Below are 24,665 nucleotides of genomic sequence, written 5' to 3' on the forward strand. Positions count from 1 at the left end.
GTCGCCTGCTTACCCCATCTTCCTTCTCCGGTCCCGCTTTCCCCGCACCCCCGCTGTGAGAGACGCCAAGATAACTGCCGGGCACAGTAGATGGTTTGTGTGTCCAGGAGGGATGAGCTAGCCTTGAAGAATATTACCGAGAGGAGGGAGGGGTGAGCTTATGAGTCATGAACCCGCTGCCGCCAGCCAGCAGCCGGGCGAGCTTCGTGTGCGCCCACTCGCGTTGCAGAACCTACAGCTGCCATATGTTTAAAGGAAATGTCCCATTATTTTTCTGTTATTCTTACATGAACATTATTGGAAGTATTAAAGCCGACACAAAAATACGCTGTGTGTTAAAATTAACAGATTTTAATGATATTTCATTTCGTTATTTTTTTTTTTTTAATTTTTTTTCTTATGTCTTTCATATTTTGGTCAAAATGTCCAATTTTTTGACGGTTCCCGAGAATGTATTAGTAAAATCACTGCTTCGTTAAATCCAGGGTTCGTGACATCGGGGTTCTAGTGTATTTAACTTCGGAAAGCAGAAAACATACATGTAAACTAACACATATTTTCTTTAGAGGTGGCCTGTAGGGCGACGGACTTGTCATGAAGGTTGAAGTGGGTTTAAAGCAAATCCGTTAAGCATTGTGAGTGACAGCATCCTGACATTGTACGGCTAGTTAGCGAGTAGCGTTTTGGAGCGGAAGGGGGGGGGGGGGGGGGTTGAAATGAACTGAAAATTTCGGAAAACATTTATTACGACCCCCTCTATTACGACCCTATTCCTGGGAACCGTGAGGGGTCGTTTCAGAGAGGGTTGACTGTATGTTTCTTTGCTACTCATATGAAAGCAGTAATATGTTTTTGTGTCTTCCTTTACAGAAACTTCTGCCGAAACCCACCATTCCAGCTCTGACCGATGCTATGTGGTTCGCATTGTGTTATCTCAATGAAAACTTCCCAAAGTTCAAAGGTTTGGCTCTTGATATCGAAAAAAAAATTACCATTAAGATTGGAGATTTTGATGAGGTGAGTAATAGAGCAGTTTTTGTTTTTAGAGGCTACGTACATTTAGAGGAAGTTGATACATATAAATGGTTGACTGTTATGATTAATATAAAATTAGTATTAGTTATGTTATAACATATTTATTTTTTAATTTAGCCTTTATTAAAGAGGTTTAATGCTTACTAGTATTTTGGATTAATTAATTTTCTGCTGTTATATTTACCCAAATAATTGACATTACAATAAATTAATAATATGTTTCCTAACTTAATCAGGTAGCTGTAGAGGAAATAACAAATGTTTTGTATGGTCGACCACAATGACATATCAGTCACACTAGGCCACTTATCTTAGTTTAAAGGGTACGAACCATGGGGAGGAAACTGGAATAGGAAATCGTTGCACAGGCTTTTTTTTATGATGGACCCTTTTTTTTGTTAGTTCGTCATTCGCCATGATACAGGTGACCGTGCTAAATGCAATATCACACAATCAATTTAAAGTCTTCAACAAGTATAGCATAGCTACTTGTACTTGTAACGAAGTTTCTACATCAATTTTTAAAATTATTCAGTATTATAATAAAAATAATTTGCTTTGAAAATACTCCGCTAAAATAAGTAGGATATTTATTTGACTCGCAAGGGTTGACTTGCTGGCGCCATGTTGTGTTTAGTGGTAAACAACAACTTGCATCTGGTAAATTAGAAATCATTTTAAAATATTTGGTTAGCAAGAAAACGTGAAAAGATAAAAATGTCTGGACGATATGCCTATGAGCGAAAATGTGCAGTAAGATGCTGTCGTTCAAAACCAGAAGAGCAAAGATTTGTTTCTAATGAGTTTAGTGAATATTTTTATAAAATAGTGCATAACCAACTCCGTGTTCATCAGATTATTAATAATAATGTGTACAATACAGCCTCCATTTCTGGCACAACCTTTACATCGTCTTCTATTTTCATATTTCCTGTAACTAAAATTGAGTTATTGTCAGTAGTTCATAAATCAAAAGGTAAACGTTCATCAGGTTTAGATGCTGTACCTGATTTTATTATTAAAGACTGATATTGATTATATAGTTGACCCATTGTTATATCTTTATAATGAATCTTTTATGCAAGGTTATTTTCCTACCTTATGGAAGTGTTCAAAAGTTATTCCCTTGCATAAAAAAGGTCTTTGTGACGCCTGTCAGAATTACAGTCCAATATCTCTTCTGTCCTCATTCTCAAAAATATTAGAATTATTAATGTTTAATAGATTAATGTCATTTTTTATAGAAAAATAAAATTTTAGTGGGCAGTCAACATGGATTCAGGCGTTGTAAATCGACGATAACTGCACTTTATGAATTTATCAGCATTATTACTATGGACCTACACAGAAGGAATCATCCTGTTGGGCTATTTTGTGACCTAAGTAAGACTTGTGATAGTGTTAACCATAAAATATTAATTAAAAAGTTAAGCACATATGGTGTAAGAGATACAGTGCTTAATTGGTTAACATCTCACTTGACTCAGCATTTACAAGTAGTCGTAGTACAACATATAGATCCCTTAACCAACATAAAATATAATGTTCATTCAGATAGGCAAAACATATCTGTTGGTGTTCCTCAGGGTTCTGTACTAGGACCTTTGCTTTTTCTTATATACGTTAACGATTTGCCTAAAAATGTTGTATTATATGCTGACGACACTAATATATCTATACATGGAGATAACCCTTTAAGTTTAATTGCAAATATTAAAATTTTAACTAGGGACATCATAGATTGGTTTAAGGCTAATGAATTAATTCTTAATAACACAAAAACAACGTGGCTGCATTTTAAACTTAATAACTTATACAATTTGCAAGACCCAACTGTATCGATTAATGGTTATAATATATCTCAATCAAATTCAACCAAAATACTAGGTAAATATATTGAGAAGAACCCTAATTGGAAATCTCATATTGCTCATTTAACTAAAAAAATGAGCTCAATATTATTTGCTATGAGAACATTTTCAAAATGGACTAATCTAAATGCTTTAAAAATTATTTACTTTGGTTATGTTGAACCTCACGATATGGAATAATATTTTTGGGTAATTCCACGGACTCATCTAAAATTGTTCAAATACAGAAAATATTTGTACGTATAATAATGCATGTAAATAATCGTACCTCATGCAGACAACTTTTCAAAAGCTTAGGTGTCTTAACATTACCATCGTTATACATTTATGAATTACATATATTTGCTCATTCACAATTGAATGAACTGCAGAATTTCAATTTACATAATTATTCGACTAGATCAAAAAATAATTTTCATTTATTACAACATCGTACAAAATGTTTTGCAAATCGTCCGAGATACTCTGCTATATGTTTTTATAATAAACTTCCACCACATTTTTAATCAGAAAACCAACTTTGTGTATTTAAAAAAAAAAAAATACTGAAAGATTTGCTGTTGGAATTCAGATTTTATTCTATTAATTATATTATGGAAGCAAAACTATGCTAAAAATGTATTATTATTATTATATAATGTACATTATTTGTTTTTTACTATTTAATTATTTACGTTTATGTGTATATGATTGTACTTAAATGTGTATTCATAATGTTTAATATTCTTGACGAGTCCTATACTACATGTACAATATAATTGTATATTTTTTTAGTCGACTTGGACATTTTAAAAAATAAATAAATAAAATAATAACTTTTCTTCTTCTCGCCGCTGAAGAGTGTAAACATTTCTTCATATATTGGTTGATTTTTTGCTCATCATGATATTTAATGTATAAAATGTATATATTTGTAGAAAATTGTACTCTGAAATGATCTGGCGGATGTAATAAACTAATTAGTAGAGTAAATTATGTTGTTTGACTCAGGTAAACTAGTAATACATATAAATAGCCTATTCAGGTTACCTTTGCATGAAATATATTCTGCATTTCAAAATAATCTGGCCCAAGTAGGTCATACCCTGACTTTGGAGCTTTCAGTATACCCTGTGACAGTTATGGCACTACAGCACCACAAAAGTGAGTGGGTGAAACCCTAACAACTGGAAAAATTACCTTGGTACATATTTACACTATTATACAGCATTAATTTGTTGTAACAGTGTTGTTTTTGATTGTTGAAATATAATTTTAACATTAATTTTGTAAATATAGGAAAACAAGACAACTATATTTACAAATTTTATTGGCACCAGTAAACATGGGTTTAGGTTTTGTGTCTTGTGAACAGTGAATCTTTTAATTTGTTATCTTGAATGAAATTTAAATATATTGGTATAACATGTCTGAAGGTACATTTATTTATTTACAGCAAATTCAATTTCCTCTTTCCTTTTTTCAGAAAGTATGGCACATAAATAAGACATTCATTAATTCATTCATTGAAATAGGTTTCATATCAAACATCAGAGTGATCATGGTTAACTGTTTTTGCCAACTTTTGGACAGTTGTTTTGACAGCTTGATCTACTAGGGCTCCCAGAAGCCAGATTTAGAGTACACAGCATTATTGATCCGTCTGGATAAATGTATGCTCATGACTTAGGCAAAAACTGCTATATTTAATTATTCTGCTTTAGTTTTATATATTCTGATTAAAAACCTGAATAGTTCAACAAATATTAACAGTGTTGATTATGGGTCAATGTTAGCCTACATTATATTCCAACCTTCAAGATGCTTCTTATTCTGCAAAAAAATATTCTGAGAAGTGGCGACTGGCAATGCAGTGCAACAGCGCAATTTCACTGAGTAGTTAGTAAAGTATAAACATGTTCTCGCTTCTCAATATGTTAATGTATAGTCTGTATGGCTATACTGCTGCTCCGCCTGAAAGATAGTTTACCTACCTAGCTACTGCTGCCTTGTGAGGACCTGCCAAGCAGGGGTTTGGTCGGGCTTGCAGTGTGCAGAAAGATGTCATGGTCTGTAGGAATGCCACATAGTTTGTGGTGAAACTCTTCCTCCCACCTCCTTGCGAAGCCAGCTGTATGCGCTGGCCAACATTTAAGGCCCATTCTATAAGTGAGAATCTATTACAAAATGCAATTTTGGCCTATTTGTGTACCATGTAATTCAGCATTTTGAGGTAATATGTTTAACTGTGTATAAAACCATTTAAGGGGGGGGGGGGTTGGAACTGTAAAACCAGTTGTGGTATAATTGGTTTTAATGGTAACAAAGTAGGATTTAGTCAGGCCTACAGGAGAAAAAAAAACTTTAGTAACGAACATGGTAACTAGATTCATTTCATAACAGAACATTCCTGACCTATGTGTTAAAAAGTGTAATTAAATGTATTCACACCTGGGTTAGAGGCCTGTATGTTTTTAAAATATAGGTACGTTTTATACATGCGCATGGTAACTTAAACCAAACAAAATGCTCACGAAAGTGATTCCATTCTGGCAATATATTTATTATGGTTAACATGACAGATGTCGGGGTTTCATATGGTACAAACCAGATAATATCAGGCACCTTAACAAGAATATTAGCCTTTCTTTGCAATTTAAAGCTTAAAGAAGGTTAAGTATTTAACGAGTGTAACTTTTAGAAATAAACCTGCAGAGATGCAATAGGTCCGAGTTACGCCTGTTTTGATTTAGTACATAATGATTTGCCGAGAAAATTCATTACAAGTGTTTTATAAGGCAATATCAAAGTAATTGACCAATTTAGTTTAGAAAATAATATATAGAAATATCCTTTGTGAAGAATGTATTGCTTCTCTGCATCTTTGTTTACAAACAAATCGTTAATTTTCTGTATGGCGGGAAAACCAAGCACGTGGCAGCTAAAAAAAAGGGCTCCTAATGAGCATGCGCCGCACGCTCGTTAGTTCAGGTTTTGCCACGACACACATGGTATCGCTGCGGTCGCTCCATAGCAGTCTGCTTATTGTGACACGCATTTAACATGGAAGTTACCACTCTTTCCGTAGGGTTAATGCTCGTTGGTACGAACTATGTCCTGTGTTTTGCCCATTCATAAAATGAAGTTATAAATATTGTCGCAGGGGGCGTATAAAATGAGATAGAAATTAAAATCTTGCAAACTCGTTAACTCTTCACTCAACTTTGGGGGACAACAATTTCAATCTTTTTCCTTCAATGGTATACTATCACGAGCAAGAGGATTTTAATAACATTTCAATCCAAAATTAGTATACACGACCAGTACAGGATGCTTCTGGTGGGAGATTAATGAACCATGGAGCTAAGATTAATTAAAAATAATTTAATGCTTTTTACAAAAAGTAAACATTTACTATGATAAAAATTTAAAATACTAAAACCAGTCTTTACAATTTGAAGGAAATGTTCATATTCATAACAAGATTTTTAGATAAACTTTAACAACAGTTAATGATTTTCAGAATACTCATTGATAATTAAATATGGAACCAAACCAAACCCTTTTCTTAACCATTAGGGCATGATAATTAAATAATCTTAAAACTAATTTCTTACTACTACTTTTGGAGCTATGAAATACTTAAACTTTCATGAAAGCAGATAGATACTCAACTTCTTGTCATACCTTGAAGTCGTAAGCTCTGGCATTTCCTGCTGTAAGTGAACCTTAACGAACTAAACTGCCTACTGCATTGTTATCTTTGAAAAGTCACCTTTGCGGGGGGGAGGGGGGGGGGGGGTTCCCACGTCCACCCGAGTGAGCCTTGCGCTAACTTTAATTTTCACTACCCCGAATGGCGAACTCAAACTCATTACCTCGGGTACCGACCCTACCCGAACACGCCTCGCTCAACAACAGCAAGCACACACTTAAATCCCTGGGTCCTCCTTTCAGTCTCAACTTACATAAATTTTCACAATCACAGCTCGGGCCTGCTGAGTGGGCCCCATTTCGCCAGCGACATGAGGGATTGGTGCTCCCTAGTTTCGTCACAGCAAAATCTGAAAACATCAGCAGATGGTTGTACTAGGGCACACAGCTGTGGTAATACCAGACATTGAAGTGTGTTGTGTTAATGCTCGTCACCATGCTCCCATTACCAAGTACCACTGTGGCTCTCAAACAGAGTTCGAATCATGGAATACCAGCAATTTTAATTAGGCAATATCTACTACAAACTGTTGCTTATAATTAAAAATATTTATCACAAAGGACTGACCCTTTTGTATGCTATTGCTTCTGTGTATCTAGTTGGACAATAATTTAACATAATGCAGGCGAAGCTTGTAGTGATATTATTTATGATTAGTATTTATTTATCTAGCTAAAATTGTATAATGCCCACCAGCAGTCTTTAGATTTTTATGGTAGGTACGACACATATAGATAAATACAAGGTTTTCATTGCAAATATATGGACTCCTACCTCTGTTGATGCCATAGCAGGCAAAACATCTGCAAATGGCCAACACAGGAGGATGAGAGTACCACATATTACTACATATTAAATGGTTTTTCTGTGCTGTCTTGGTCAAAGTTTCTTGTATCCGTATAGAAAATCAATAGTCGGATGCAAGGGCGTTTATAGAGGCCCCCCCCCCCCCCCCTGAAACCAGAAGAAAAAAATAAATATTAATAGTGTAGGTAAATAAATAGACGTTGCATGTAAGGCTGATAAGTAAAGTTTATAGTGCAGGATAACATTACTTAAGCACTACACAAATATTTTTAAGAAAATGAAACTATTAGAATTACATTTTTTTTTAGACCTTTATAATGTTTCGTGGTTTTGTGGTTGTGCATCAGTTTTTTCAGGCAAAGTAAAACTTTGTTAGACAGGTGATACAACTACCATTTAGGATTCCAAATCCAATAATTAAGTTACATAGAACCCCGAATTTACGTATGCCTAGGTTTTACGAGGGATGGCAAGGGGAGACAAGGGGAAGAATATTATCCAGACGATGGATAGGTAGGCCGTCATGATGCCGCCTGCCGCCGTCACGCCAGCCAGCCGGACTAGTTTCGCGCGCCCACTTACTTTGTAGAAGCTACCGTCGCCACATTTCTAAACGCAATGTCAGATTTATTTTACTCCTCTTATAGAAACTTAATTTTAGAGTATTAAAGACCATACAAAATAAATGATGTGCATTAACGAATGTTATGAGTAGGTGCTGCAAATATAAACCAATGAAAACATTAGCATTCACTTGTGCCTTTCTTGCGCGTGCTGTCTAAGCGTTACTCCACTGGGCTTCCGCTTGGAGCGCTGAAACTTGTCCTCAATTGTTTACATTGGACTCTCCGTTCTGTGCCCTCCCTTTTCTATGGTTCATTCTTATGTAGTTGGCTCGTGTGTTATAATGCTTTATCTACTTGTCTGTCAAGTTGGTTTATCTGTATCTGTAGCTGTGTTTATTGAGTTAGTGAATGTATCTGCGATCATCTGGATGTTCCTGTTCTGGAATCTTTCATTTTTATTAAGTAAACTGCATTAATAATGAAGAGTTAAGCTTCTATTCAAAACTTTTTTACGAAAAAACAGAGTGTAAATAGACCTGTTAGTGACAGTGCTGACGTTGACTGTGCCAGTAACAATGTTTCTTCTGGTGTCGCAAGTACTAGTGCCGTTGATCCAGCACCAGCTGCGGAAGATTTCAAGCAAGTAAGAAAAAATATATATATTATATTGGAAACTATTGTCAAAACAATTCCGTTTGTTCGTTCGTTCATTAACAAATGAAGAAAAAATTACGCTTGTAGAAAATATTTGGAAACCTCATCCTGTATACAAATTTCCTTCCACTTCTAGTAGTTCTTCTAGTTCAAATCATACTAGATCTTTTCTAATGAAATGGCTAGAAGAATTTGAGTGGTTAGCTTTCTCTGAAGATAAATCAGGGTCTTTTTGTAAATATTGCGTAATATTTTCCCACTTCAAAAGTGTAGGAAAAGGAGATCACCAAGAAACAGGAGCATTAATAATAACAGCTTTTAGTAATTTGAAAAAAGCAAAGGAAATTTTTCGTAAACATGAAAATTGCATGTACCATAAAACATCAGTTTCGATTGCTGAAAACACAAAATCAATTGTTACAAAAACCTGAGAGTGTTATAAATCAAGTCAATGCTCAAAGGAGATTGAATATTGAAAAAAACAGGGCAAGACTGATCCCTATCATACAAACAATAAGATTTTGCGGAAGACAGCAAATCGCACTAAGAGGTCATCGTGACAGTGGACGTATAAGTCTAGAAGAGCCAGAAAATAATGACGGAAATTTTCGATCACTGCTGAGATACAGAGCAAACAGTGGCGATAATGACCTAAAAGAGCAGTTAATGAACAGTGGAGGGAGGAGCATGTACACTTGTTCTTTTATTCAAAACGAGCTCATTTACACGTTTGGTCATTTAATCCAATCCCAAATTGTGAAAAATGTCAGGAAATCTTGTTTTTATTCCGTTTTAGCAGATGAAACAACTGTCATTGGTCAAATAGAACAGTTTTCTCTTTGTGTACGGTATGTTGAAGACCAATCATACAATATTAGAGAAGATTTCCTAACTTTTGTCCCCGTTACTGGTGCAGGCTTAGCTAACACATTGTTAGAGACCTTGTCAAATTTAGGGCTTGACTTAAAGAAAATGAGAGGTCAAGGATACGATGGCGCTGCCACGATGAGAGGGCAATTCAGAGGGGTACAAACTGCCATCAAAGGAAAACTACCACTAGCTTTCTATACACATTGTTCTTCACATAGTCTAAATTTGTGTTTGTCAGATGCAAGTAAAATCCCTTCTATAAGAAATTGTATGGGCGTTATCAAAGAAGTCTGCGGATTCTTCCATATGTCAGCCAAAAGAACTGAAATATTAAAATCAACAATATCTGACTGTTGTCCTGAACAGAAAAAAAAGAAACTTATCTCATTATGTGAAACACAATTCTCTTCTCTCTTTTGAAAATAGAAGAAGAATCAAGTGACTCAGCACCTAAGGCACATGCTCTTAGTAGTTCTATCAGTCAATTTCAATTTCTTGTTAATATTTTTTTTTGAGCCAGATGCTGTCAACTACATATAACTTATCTGTGAACCTTCAAAGAAAAACATAGATCTTTCTCAAGCCATTGCAAATGTTACAAGTGTCTTAGATCTGCTATTTAAACAAAGGGAAAATGCCAATGGCAACTTCAAATCCCTGTATGCTCAAGTAAAGGAATTTGCTACAAAACTCGACATTAAAGAATAGATTCCTACAGTTTGTCGCCTTCAAACAGCCCGCAACAACGTCCCTTACAGCACAGAAGAAGAATACTACCGACAAGCTGTTTATGTACCTTACCTTGATGATTTTTGTAATTCACTGAAGGAACGCTTTGAATCTCTCAAGGATACAGTTGCATCATTACAACAAATCCTTCCAGAATTTTGTATCAAAACAGATTTAGGTTCATTGTAACCTGCTTTCAATTTCTACGAAGATGATTTGTCACATAGAGAATTCGTGCAAAGTGAGTTTATGTTGTGGAAAGAAAAGTGGAGTCAGGAAAAATCAGAAAATCTTCCCAAAGCAGCAATTAGTTCTCTAGAAAAGTGTGACAAGACTTTCTTCCCTAACATTTATAATCTCTTGAAACTGCTAGCAGTTCTGCCTGTTTCTGTCGCAACCGTGGAAAGAAGCTTCTCAAGCTTAAGAAGATTGAAGACTTACATAAGAAATACCACATGAGAAACTATGCTTAATGGATTAGCATTACTTTCAATCCATAGAGACATTAAAATAAGTGATAAAGAAGTTCTTGATAAATTTGCTAGTATACCAAGAAGTCTAGACTTTGTTTTGTAAACTTTACATAAAAAGTGAATTTTTAAAATGTACTTATATCATTACACCCTTTTTATAGCTCCAAAATAATAAACCAACATTCTTTTCCATTGTACAAAATTTACTTTTGTTGGGTTGTTGAGACAAGAGGGAAAAAAATCTTTACTAAAAAAGGTAACACATTCAGTAAAAAAGAAAAAAAGTTAATGGTAAAGGGAAATTAATATAAACGCGAATACAATTAAATGTTAAATACGCACGTTTTTCAAAACATTGTGTTATTATATAATAAAGAATCAATGCAGTTCTTTTATAAAAATAACCAAAACATATATAAATATAAATAATAAATATATTGTTTAGTCCTAAAACTTTCCTCAAAACCCTTTGTAAACTATACATAATCATTAAATGATAGTTGATTAAAAAAAAACAAGCATAAATAATGGTATGCTCGGTCATATTGCCCCCCTCCCCCCAAAAAAAATATTATAACCTGTATTTGCCACTGGTCGGATGTAAATCACAGTAAAGAGAGTTACTGTAACTGCAGAAGTATTCCACATACCTGGGTGATCTTAAAGGTTGCTGATGATGTCTTTCACTGCTAGGTTGCTACTAGTTATTAGTGGGAAAGTAAGTTAGTAACTAAACAAATCGATAGAAAGCAATATATAAATAATTTAAGTGATAGTGGTGTAATAATGATCAACACCTTGTTGGTTTGAATGGTGTGTAACCTTTGTATGTAAAATGGCCTGAAATTGTACTGTTACTTAACAAACGGCCTAATGCTCCAAAGCTGGTGGAGCCACAGTATTTGCATGGTCAGATCATCCAGGTTTTTTGCAATTGGTGATTATGGTAGCCATTTTCTTGAGCCAGAGTATTTTTTCTCAGCAAATGTATTACATCTCTTTTCCAATTGCATTTCTTTAACCCTGTGTGTGTGTGTAATGTCCTCGATGTCAGAGACCCTAAGCCCTAAATCTTAATCCAACCCATAACTGGTCCTAGTGGTGCAGTGGTCAGTGTAGCTTTCTTCTAACCCTGGGATTATTGGCTCAAGTTTTCACACACAGATATTAACTATATAATTTTTAAGCCATCCCCAACTAGTTTTTCTGGCATAAAGCAGAAACTTAGTACACTTTAAAATAAACTAGAAATGCTGATTTCACTAAATTGATATATACATACAAGGGTGGCCTGACTGAACTTGATATTATGTGCTTAAAATTTCTACCTGGATTAGTACACATATTTTGAAGGACTTTGTTCCATAAGTAGGTACAGTAATCTTCCCATAATCTGGACGTTCAGGACTTTGCTAGTGCCGGTTTACCAAAAATGCCGGATCAGCGGACAGTATAACCTTTTATCGATGAAAACTAAGTGGTCAAGCAAAAACGTCTGCAAGATGGAGTTCAGCTGCAAATATTGTTCAGCAGGAACATGAGGATGAACATTTCAGTGCTAACACAGGCCAAAACTCGAAGTGCGCCAATCAGTCTGAGCGATCCTGAGCCGTGCCGAATGCTCCCGACTATTTCTTGGTTGTGCAGAGCACTTCCAACTGTCACTTATGTGCATACTGTGAAAGAATTTCTTGACCTTAGTTAAAAATATTAAAGTATTAAAGTTTTTTAACTTAAGTTTGTTAGTTGGCTTAAGTCCGTACATTCCTAGGCGATGCCAAACCATCGGGCTTTCCAGACCTTTGAATTCCGGGCTGTCGGAAGTCTACTGTACTTCTTTGCTAGTGTAATTCAGCAAGCCACTTGTTAATTAATGCATGTTCTGTGTTGACAGCTGGTGGGTTTCCCGTCTTCAGACAACAGTCCCAGTACTGACAACTGGAACAATAGCCTCACCCCTTTTGAGAAGCTCATGCTGCTAAAATGTCTGAAGGAAGAGAAGGTGATGCTACTTTAATGTGCTTGTTTGTGGAATATTGTAGTCGCTAAAACTCACGTTTCAAGATCTTAGGTCTGGGTGCCTAACCTTTAATTAGTAAAAGTAAATCTCAAAAAAAAAAATATATATATATATATTTTTTAATGTGTTAATTTGGGTCTTGCATGGTGTTGTTAAATATCAATTACATCACCTACCCTCCTCTCCTTGTGAATTCATGCCATTTTGGTTTGTGATAGTGCTGATATAACATAAGTGTAAGCAATTGAGCATCAGTTAGTGAAATAACAACTCCCATCTGAAATAGTTGAAGTTAAATGTACAATCCATATCATAGACTTTCATGGCGTGATTCACAGACTTGCTTCTAGGCTTCTATGCCGAAACATTGGGCACGTAATCATTTTTACTGACATAAGCCAATAACCATTTATAATTTACAAACTTTTTAAGTTTTGCAGAAAATGTGTTATCTTATTTTGCCAGTCCCTTAGTGAGCTAAAAATTTCCTTTAGACTATGTATTGCTCTAAGTTGCTAAGTCCTATGCTCTCTCACTTTGAATTCATGTGGTCACTGTAACAAAATGAGAAGCACCCAGGAAAATCCTACATACCTTGGTATTCTCCACCACCTAATGTGAAAATGCCTGTCAGTAAACTTTCCAGCTCACTTAGCTCGGGTTGAATTCAAAACTTCGCAGCAATTAAAATTTAATTACAAACCCAGCCCTTTTAGTTTCTGCAGAAGTATGTGTAGCAAACTGACATTGGTTAGTTAACAGTTTCAAGTATGCTTAACAAATGTTTTGTCCTACAGGTGATTTTATTTTTCACTAATTTACTCATTTTACTTTCACAGCTGACTTTTGCCATCACAAAATTCGTAAAGCTGAAACTAGGACAGATTTTCATAGAATATCCACCTGCATCTCTCCAGAGCTTGTAAGTAACTATAGTGCAAGTCGCTCACTGCTTAGCTATTTTTAGTGACTAAACAATCTGAAATAATTTAATTCCTGTTTGGAAGGTATGTGTAAAGACAGATTCTTAGAAATTGAAGATCACTTTTTTTTTTTTTTCACTAAGATAATTTAGTGATACATTTCCGAGTGTTTACACATCATATGTACTACACACTGAGTAAGAACAGTAAGGGAAAATTTTGTGTGCCAACTTAGTGCTACTGTTTGTAAATAAAAAATATACATTAAAAAAAACTAATCAACACATGTAGCTCCATTTTAAAGCACATAAGATGTAAAATAAAATACAGTAGAACCCCGATTATCCGTGTTAATGAAGGGGACGAGTGAGTCGGATAATCGAAAATCGTGGTTAGCCGAGTCATGCTTGCCTCAAAGGTCATTAGCCCACAGACAGCCATCTGTGGACATTCGGAGATTACATATATACACATGCTAGGTGTGCGTGTGCGTTGTTGACATAGAAGCGGGCTGCTTAGTGCTGGGCAGCAGTGGTTTTTAAGTCTTTCGTGTGCGGAGACGTGGGCACGCGAGTCGTCGTTGCACCGAGGTGTGTGACTAGCCGCCCGCCAGTCCGAGGGCCCAAGACAGCTGATAGCTGCCAAGGTCACGCATTCTTTTCATCGCGCGTAAGCGACGCTGCCACACTTAGCTCATTGCTCTGTTGTCAGTAACACCATCGGGCTGGTTATTGTTTTACAGAACGACTGCCTTCAAAATTCTTTTCGAGATAAGATTTTTCATACCAGTGCATTGAGACTTGATTTTATGGTTTTGAAACGGTGTCTCTGTCTCGTATAATTCACGGTGTTTTTATCCCCCTTTATTTATATGAATTTAAAATGTTAGATTTTTTATTTTTAGCTTGCTGAACGTGGAATTAGTGCAAAAACGGCCTAGACTTAGTGTTGCAGATGGGTCGGAAATCTTATAACGACCACCTCTCTATAACGACCCTAATCTCGGGAACCGTGAGGGGTCGTTATATCTATTCTCCGTTCACTCTTAGCTGAGTTTTGAAATAAACAAACACCGTCGTATCACTGCGCCGTGTCAGCAAGTGATAGGCTGAATTTATCTTGCGTGCCAAGCACTAGTTGCAACACACACACTTCCGTACAGTCGGTGCTCATAAAATAACGGAGAAGTAATATAACAGGAAAATGGTTCTTCTGTCAAACCTAGTTTTTTTAAAAAAAATTACGTCTGCTGTGATAAAATTACGCCACTTAATGCTACACCCTCCGACATTTTCTGTTGAAACCATTCAAACAAACAAGTGTCCAAGCTGCTAAATGTAGATTCGTTCATCGTCTTGCGTTTATTTAATCCACTTGAAGTGTCAGCCTGTGAAGCAAACTGAAGGATTTTTTCGCGATTTTTTATGATGTCGCGCACTGTTGTGTTACCGACATTAAACTCAGTCGCAAGTTTGCAATCGTTTCTCCACTCTGAAATCTTTCTATAATTTTTGTTTCGCTGTCGATGGACAGTACCACTCGCTTTCTTTTCTGTTCATTTGATGACATTATGATATGTTGCGCTCAACACTTCCGCACAACACAACGGTATAATCCGTCTGAATGCAGATCACTATTACAATACATAAAATTATCACCACCTTCACGCTTCAACAACGTACACTAATGGAATGGACTGTCTCCATGCGCCGGGTAATCTCTGTGGCACGGCGCCGTGCTGCGCGCGGGAGTGTACAGTCCGGTCATGCGGACGTGGAATCGCGCACCAGTGTATAATCTATTCACATGGAACACAAAAATATTATGTACATACGTATGTATGTACTAGTATTTTTTTTTTAACTTTCTGTGTATATAAACATAACTGAGTCAAAGTACTTTGACCAACATACATTTTGCAAAGTATTTTAACATTTACATACATTTTGAATCATTGGTTATATGTAACTAAAAAATTGGACTTGATGGACATAAATCGCGGTTAATCCGCGAATCGGATGATCGAGTCGCGGATAATCGGGGTTCTACTTTACAATGATTAGCTTATGAATACTTTAAGGAGGTGTGGCACTGCCTCTATGGCTTCCCACTGGGGTTACGTGCTTTTCAAACACTGGTTCTCACATGCAAAAGGTTCTAAAGAAAAGAGGTTTGAGTTGTTTAATCGTATTGGGCTCTCATAGGAGAGCTTGGTAATATCAATACAGAAGTATGCTACAATCTGAGCAAAATAAAATGTCTTATGGAGAAGCAAAAAAACAAATATCAGCAGAAAGCAAGATGAGTAAGGCCACACATGGTCTAACTCCATGTGACCAACACACCTAATGAGAAGAGGCCCAACAGAACCTAATGGCAGGAAAATCCTCCTCTGATTGTCTGACACATGAACCAATAGGAAGATGCCTCTTGTGATTGACTGCCTGAAGAAGACCCCTGGTAGTACATAGTAGCCTTAACAACTTTTATCTCTCAGTTGATTTCTCAACCTTGATGATGCCTGCTGCAATGCAGAGCAAAACTCAGTACAATTCACCACTTCGACTTGACTCAACCTCAAAAGTCTTATATGTTCTTCTCAAAACTTCATGAGCTACTGAACTTAAATTCCCCTTCCACAGACCAGGCCAACTGAATATGGCCTTTTTCACTTGTGCGTTCAGTCCAGTGCGCAATTATCCTACTGCGCGATACAAAAAATGAGGCCAGAGCCTGCAAAAACACGCTGCTGTGCAACCTAAACATTACCCAATAAAAGTAATATCTCGAAAAGATCCTGCCAGGGACGTAGCCAGAGGGAGGTCTGTGGGACCCAAACCCTCCCCTCCAGGATTTAAATGGAAAAAAAAATTGTGTGAAGACAGAATAATAAAATTACAGCAACTGAGGTACATACGGTTACAGCAAGTTTAATTTGCAAAGATTATTGTAATTCTTATAGTGGGCTACAATGAATGCATTTCCTTGCACATATAACCCAACATGCCTCATACACAGAAGTGGCAGGAATTGTTTGCAAGAAGTCTATATTTAATGTTGGTTTCCACACGTGTTAGTTGTAGGCATGTCTTTCATACAAACTTTACATTTGTTTTTCATGTATTAAATAACATTATACATATGTACATATTTATGACTTATTTAAATGAAAAAATGAAACAATAGACTTAAGAAAAATGTATTAAATCACTTCAATAGAAACGTAGAACCAGCCAAGACTGAACTGACGACTCTGCCCAGTGTCCGAACAGTGAATAACAGGAAAAAGTAAAATCCAGGAGCACTGTAAAATTACAACCATGATTATATATTTCCTGTTATTGACTGTTTCTTAATTTAACTTTTATTTTTTGAAAACTTGATGTTTGTTAAATAGGTCTAACTCTATATTGTAAAGTTGTTGTGAGCTATAGCTGTCATTGTTGCACATGTCTAAAATGAAAGTGTTTGTGGGAGCAGGTATGAAGACATGACCAATGTGATTCCCCTGGTGTTCGTCCTGAGCACTGGGTCGGACCCCTTCAGTGCGTTCCAGCGCTTTGCTGTGGAGAAGGGCTTCCAGGACCGCATCCACTCCATCTCGCTGGGGCAGGGGCAGGGGCCAGTGGCCGAGAAGATGCTGAGGGAGGGTGTGCAGCATGGACACTGGGTCTTCCTGCAGGTACGCTCTCATGCTCTCGTTCCATACGCCAGTCCTGCTACAAGTCTCACACAACTTTAACATGTATGGGAATAGCTGGAAATGTCTGGGACAAGACTATGTGGTGAATTACGATAAAACTGATATAACACCGAAATGCAAGTTTATACACCATTTAGCATGAAAATGCAACTAAAAACATTAAATCAATTAGCAATTTGACAAAACTTAACTCAAATTACAAACTTTTTTTTATTAAGGTAAAATTAATTGATTGTAATTTATCTAGCATGAATTTTGTAGCAATAAAAAATTAATATTAAGTTGTTTAATTTTGTGTCTCTTATCGATTACATTGTTTTTTCATTAATGACAAGGCACATTTTTCAAAAACACATATATTTACCAATTTTATTTTTGCTAGTAGGGGAGACCGAGGCTAATTATCACATTGGTAAGTTGTCAAACTCTTTATTTAGTTGTTTCTAATGGATAGAATGTAGGTATAGATTTTCTTCTACAGGTTACAGTTTCACTATCTAGTGAACGTAAACTAAACTATGTGCTGACTTCAGCGTTTCTTTCCTCAGAGTAGCCATGTTTGTGTACATGATACGTGTGAGTAAAAATGTTCTCTCTTCCTAATCAGCAACTGTGTACGTTCCTTGATATAAGTTAAGAAATTTAACAGCATACAGTAAAACCTTTTTGTTGCAACCCCATTTAATGCGACCACCTCTCTATTACATCCCGATTTTGAGGAACCGTGAAAAAATTGCCGAATATCCGAAGAAAATCGGACAGAAAATAAGTTTCTTGTGGTGAGTAGCGTGTTACTGCGTTTCTCTTGCCCAGTGCTGTACTGCCGTAGGCAGCGCATATCTAAAAATAGATATCACTTTCTGTCGACCGCTGTCAGCGCATGACAACCCCCATTCCACGTCCCTTTGCCGGCAGGGTGCAGATAAATGTAGTCTGCCGCATGCTCGCCCTTGCTCACCCTCTCCCCGTACCATGCGCTGCGGCCGATCTCGGATGCTGCTTGTACTTGTTAACAATCACGTTATCTGCTTCATTTTAACGAGAGTAAAAATATATTAAAACTGTCAGCAATTTGATAAAAGCTTTATGTGTCCGCAAAACAGGGCACAACACTGGCCCGCCAGTTGTTTTCATTCAAAACGTGGCTAAATAACTTGCATGGATCAGGCTGAAAACATCCGGCAATACGTGTAGGTTATAAGGAATCTTGTTATGAATTGAAATGTTATGTTTTTTGAGTAGATATACACAGCGACCGACTGGATGCACTCCCGCCTCGACTTGTTTTAACTGCCGCAGCGATTTTTATTTTGACAGCTCAAGCAATTATCTTTTCCCGTGGGTTGACAGAAAAAGGTCGCTTCACCCAGCATAAAAAAAAGGGTTACGCCACTTATTCCCCACGCAGGAAACACACTGGCTGCCGTCTGTCTCCACCACATTTATCTTTCTTCTAACATTCCACGTCTCGCCTCTCGCGCGAGCAATAACGAAGCGACCACGCATTGGCCCGTTTTATGCTTTATTTGGTGACAGCAGCTTGATTTTATTCGGTATATTCCTTTTCATAGGACCCTTACTATTAAAATACATTTATATTTAATTTTGAAAGCTTGTAAATTCCTTGCCAGAGATGACTGAACTCGAACTTGGTGTGAAAAGTGACATATTTTGACATACTTTTTTTAGTCATGTTTTTGTGGGGAGGGAGGAGTCCGAAAATATTTACAACGATCTTACCCCTCCCTCACCACTTTAGTACCCCATTCATAATAGCCCAATTTTACAGGAGAAGGGAGGGTGAAATGAGCATTTTTTCACTGAAGGTTTTTCAAAGGAGAGCAAAGTTAGGGTGTTATAAGGAGGACACTAGATGGTTTGTGTGTCTGGGAGGGATGAGCTAGCCTTGAAGAATGTTACCGAGTGGAGAGAGGGGTGAGCTTATGCGTCATGAAGCCGCCGCCGCCAGCCAGCCGGGCGAGCTTAGTATGCGCCCACTGGCGTTACAGAACCTACCGCTGCCATATTTTTAAAGGAAATGCCACATCTACAGCAAGCAGAAAACCTACTGTAAACTAACCAGTAAAAATAAACTGTATTTTGACAGATTTTCTTTAGAGGTGGCCTGTAGGGCGACGGACTTGTCATGAAGGTTGAAGTGGGTTTAAAGCAAAGCCGTCTAGCATTGTGAGTGACAGAATCCTGCCATAGTACGGCTGGTTTCTTAGTGAGTAGTGGTTTGGAAAGGGGGGGGGGGGGGGGAGTTTTTAAATCAACTGAAAATTTTGGAAAACATCTATTATGACCGTATTCCTGGGAACCGTGAGGGGTCGTTTCAGAGAGATTTGACTGTATTCATATTCTATAAAAGTTTTGCTTTAAAATAATGTACAGAAATACTACACCCTAGAAAAACTTTTGATAGTGTTGCAAAATTAATGAAATATGGTGCTCTGAGGCAAGTTGTCAGTGTGACAACTTGCCCCATGTAGCGAATTTTAACAAAAATGTTTGCATTGTTAGTATAATGTGTTAGGGATAAGCCTCTAACTGTCTTTTATAAATTGACTCATGATAATGGTCAACAACTTACGTCAGAGGCTCTTTTGAAATTATAATATAACAATAAACCATTCAATTGAAAAATAATATTATACGTACTTTTATCAATTCACAAAACAGTATGGCACAATTGTTAATTTTTAGGCAATTAATACTTATTTTAAGTGTTATTTGCTACAAGACATACATGAATATTTTATTTTCCTGTATTCTTTATTTCTTATAAATGGTGTGGATGTATAAGTAGAAGACATATAGCATAGGCAGTCCTCTGCCTGATGTATTACTTAGACCTGCTAAAGCTGTTAAGATAAAAATCATCCGATTTCCATTAAAAATGTTGCCCAGTCGTTTCACATAAATTACAGAACTCTAGCTTGATACTGTGAGAAAATCATTCACCAGATTTACCTACTTTTGTTTATAAGAAACCACGTCAGGCGTTCGCTAGCGACAAAGATAATTTGTTGGAGAATTATCTGGAAAAAAAAAGCAGTGATATTTATTTTAGTCTCTTACCTATGGAAGTCCGGAAACTAGTGTATAGCAAGGCAATAAACAAATCAATGTCTTAGACTTGATGTGGAAATGAAATGGCAGAGCCAGACTGGTTAACTGCATTTCTAACAAGACACAAAAATGTCGAGGGCAACAAGTTTCAACAAACATAATGTCAAAATGTTTTTCAGCAACCTTTCATCATTGTTAAGCCGATTTAATTTTTGCCCCTGTAAGATTACAGTATGCCAAAACTGGTAAATAACAGTTCAGTGCCTCTTGACATCAACACAAAGAGGGTCATTAGTCACAATGGCAAAGCAATGTCAGCTACCAGAAATAGCATACTTCTTTTTTTGTTTTCCCACCTATTAATTTTAATCAGCATTTCATAAGGGATGGTCCATCAGGATGTCAAGGAACAGCAAATTTATCTTGTTGGTTGAATGAAGAAAATTTCCTGGATTTCATTAATCATTTTTTTGCAAATGTTAAATGTACAAAACAAATCCCAAGCTGCTCCTCCTCTATAACCATGGTTCACATCTTTCTATCTCAGCTCTGGATTATGCTAAAGAAAATGCAGAAGTTATGCTATCTTTTCCACTCCAGCCTCTTGATCGAAGTGTGTTCAGGCCTCTGAAATGTTGGTTAACTCTCCTTGTGATTTGTGGTTAATAAACCACCCTGGATCAACTCTAGTATTATACTCATGATATTCCATCTATAATTTCCACAGCACTTCTGTGCACATCAGGTTTCAAAACGGTAGGGAGCTTTCCATTTAACCAATTAATGTTATAGACTTCCTCCCTAGTAATGTCACAGAAAGACAGAATCCAAATGGATCTACTTACAGAACCAAATACAGGGAATTCCGAGTCCCTTCTTATAGTCATAGGCGTGCGCAGGACTTCAGTAGTGGTGGTGCCAGATTACACAACAGCAATATCATTCACGGACCCGAGCCTAAAGCGGGTGGTTCGGGGGTTCTCCCCCGGAAAAAATTGGATTTGAAAGCGCAAAATGGTGCTATTTAAGGAGTTTCCGAACAAAAACATAAAAAATACAGATGTACAAATTTTAACATTTTTTATGACAAATTATGGCTTTGAACGTTTTAATCACCAGGAAAACTACTAAACTATTTACAGTTTTAAGCTTTGTTGAGCCGTTAAGTAAACTGCACAAATTGTTTGCACGGAATTCATGCTGGTGGCTTTGAAAAACCGTACTTACATGTTTTCTGAAGACGCCAAATAAATGCTAGAAAAAACATTCTCAAATGTTAAGTTTTAAAATCAACAAATCAAGGGAGTTTTTGTAACATACCTCAAATATGTAAAATATTAAAATAATAAAAATACACAAATAAGAGTGGGCAAAAGTTTTAACTTTTGGAATACAACAAAAATGTTTTGTCGGTGACCCGGCTTTTTAATTTTAATCAACCCATTTATACATCATACAGACAGATATATACAGTAATTAACGAACCATAACAACTGTCAACTAGTGAAAATAAAATAATTAATTAATGAGTGATCCACGTAACAAACACAGGCTGTACTCGTGTACTCATTAGAACAGTAAACTGATTAGTAAACAGTAAGAGTAAACACTACACACGCAGGGGCGTAGCCAGGGAGGGGTTTTAGGGGTTCAAACCCCCCCCCCCCCCCCCCTCCCATAGCACCAAATCTTTAATTAATTTCTTATTCATCACTCAAACAAATTTCATATTAAAATTAATAACATTTTTACCATTACAATATTTAAATTTAAGTACCGAAAACTGCTAAAATAGCACTATTTTACACCTTAAAATCCAAATTTTCCCGGGGGAGGACCCCCGGACCCCCCACTTTAATATGGAGGGTGGGGGGGCATGCTTTTAACACCCCCCATACACAAATCCTGGGTACGCCACTGCTACACAGTAGTGCTACCTGGCGGACGGCGGCTATTATTCCGTGCGCCTGCCGAGTGGAGTGAACAGTGGACACAGAGCGCGCATTCTATGTAATTCGAGGAGAACTAGGAGAAGTATTTACATTTCAGAAGTTTCGTAGCCGTGGCCCGCGTGTACAACACAAGTAATTAATTGCACCTGGCTTGTTTCCGTGTGTATAGTTGGTTCTATTGATAATTGATATACTGATAGTGTTATGAGCACATATCTGTAAGTCGACACAATTGGAAAACATATTTTTTTGGAAATAATACGGTTTTTTGTAAGTATGTATTATTTCTACTTGTAAAAAATAAAATAACGTTAACCCTAATGGTGGTGCCAAGGCACCTGTGGCACCTACTGTGCACACGCCTATGCTTATACATAGTGCCGTTACATATTCAGGGCTGGATAATTCCGTCTCTCCAGATTTATCTACATATTCAACTTCGTTCTCACCGGAACATGTCAGACCATTTACCAAGGCTGGAGAATGAAAACAATCAGTCCCTTAAAAAAAAAAATATATCAGCTACCCTGACTGACATTCCAGTGAAAGATGCATTGGCTACAGAAAAAAAAGGGGATCTGTGAAAGAAAACTACTTTTATTAGATCTACATGATAAACCAAACTCTTCGAAATCCAAGGAAATCATGCAAGTGTCACTCATGCAGCTGAATCGTTTGAAGATACGGTTTAGTTTGTGAAGAACCTTTCAGACAAAGTGTTCCAGGAGAAGAATCTGTTAGGTTTATTTGCTGTCAATTGTGGTCTCACGAAAAATGTACACACTAGAGTAACCTGCAACTTTTTGATTTTGTGTGTCACGATTGTGAATCTGATTCCTCTGAATAAAGTTGTTAGTTTGAGTAAGGTATCTATTTAAAATATTGTTTAGTTATGTAATCAAAAATGTTTCTTCAATTTTAAGATTTTAACACAAACAAATATTGCACCTATTACTATTGCAATATATTTTATCGTATCTGATTAATTTACTTAATGACAACAAGCCCCTCACTAAGTGACATTTGCTCCAACATTGGGGTAAGTTGTCACACTTGCTGACTGGCTTTGGGAGTGAAAATAAATACTTCAACTTGATGTCGCCGGGGGTTATCGGGGCATTAGAGAGACGTTAAATAAGAAGGGCGCCACCGTGTCTAGGGGACACGTGCCGGGTGAGACTCTATTAACTCTGGGCATGACGTCGCCCTTGTGGGGACATGACTCGACCCCCGTGCACTGCCTACAGAAAAGTTGACCTGGGTCTGCTCTCAGCGACGGGCACGCTATGTATTAATGCAGTGCGCTCTTAGGGCGTCCCACACGCTAACCTGGAATACACACGTGGTCAAACGAGAAGAGACAAGTTCGGTAACGCTGTGTTTTATATTAGACTACACGGTACAATTCCCGCTTGAGCGCGTTACATAAAGAACCTAAAATATGCTGTGACTGTTTAAAAGCCTTGAGGCGCGATCAGTTTGCAGGCTGTCCAGCTACCACATGGTCGGGCGTTACGTTCCTGGTGATGTCGGAACTCCTTACGGATTACAATGCAATCAATGAAACAGCCGACCCCCGAGGTAGGCTCCGAGGATAGCGAAAGCGATTAATAAGAATTAGACATAACATAATTACCGGGTCAGTATAGCGAAGTTGAAGTCCTCGGAGTGCAGAGCACGTCCTACCTCGGGTGGTGGTGCGAAGAGACTCGGGCGAGCGATGGCCGCCGAGGTGGCAGGACAATGGTGTTGCGTGCCAAGACGGATAGTACCGTTATTCTGAACCATATTGCACCATGGCATATTTAATAAAACTAATTAAATCACCAAATACCCTTTTACATTTTACCCTGGCGGTCCATGAACTGCAATCACGTAATAACTAAGTTGAACAAGAAAGAATTAAATAAATTTATAGTAACTGAATGGCTTTCGGCAAGTCTGAGTCCGTAGCGGCCCGTTAGCATTTCTTCCGAAAGGAAAACAAATGAAATAAAGTATTATGCCCTGAAACTTACATGCACAACACTAGGGATGATTAAATAAATACAATAATAATAATAATAATAATAATAATTCAATATAAATTAGGAGAGAACAAGGCACTGGCCCGACTCTGCCTCTTGCCAGGCGTCCACACACACACGCACACGCACACGCACACACACACACACACACACACACACACACACGTCGGCAGCGGGAGATTTGAATGACGAGAAGCAGAAAGAGGCGAAGGAGGGTGGTAACATATCGGGCTCTAGGGGGCATAGCCCCGGTCGACGTCAACTTGCTG

General features: G+C 37.2%; 1 protein-coding gene across 4 annotated transcripts in view; it reads left to right on the forward strand.

The window, feature by feature from the left end:
- LOC134531065 (dynein axonemal heavy chain 6) overlaps positions 1 to 24,665 on the forward strand; it is a 491,808-nt gene that overhangs the window by 390,778 nt on the left and 76,365 nt on the right. For all 4 annotated transcript variants that reach the window (XM_063366586.1, XM_063366584.1, XM_063366585.1 and 1 more), the window contains 4 exons: positions 871 to 1,017; positions 12,594 to 12,701; positions 13,559 to 13,641; positions 17,123 to 17,324. In XM_063366586.1, coding sequence (XP_063222656.1) covers positions 871 to 1,017; positions 12,594 to 12,701; positions 13,559 to 13,641; positions 17,123 to 17,324 — 540 coding nt within the window. The remainder of the gene's footprint in view (positions 1 to 870; positions 1,018 to 12,593; positions 12,702 to 13,558; positions 13,642 to 17,122; positions 17,325 to 24,665) is intronic.

Source organism: Bacillus rossius, chromosome 3 (assembly GCF_032445375.1).
Source record: "Bacillus rossius redtenbacheri isolate Brsri chromosome 3, Brsri_v3, whole genome shotgun sequence".
Lineage (NCBI taxonomy): Eukaryota > Metazoa > Arthropoda > Insecta > Phasmatodea > Bacillidae > Bacillus > Bacillus rossius.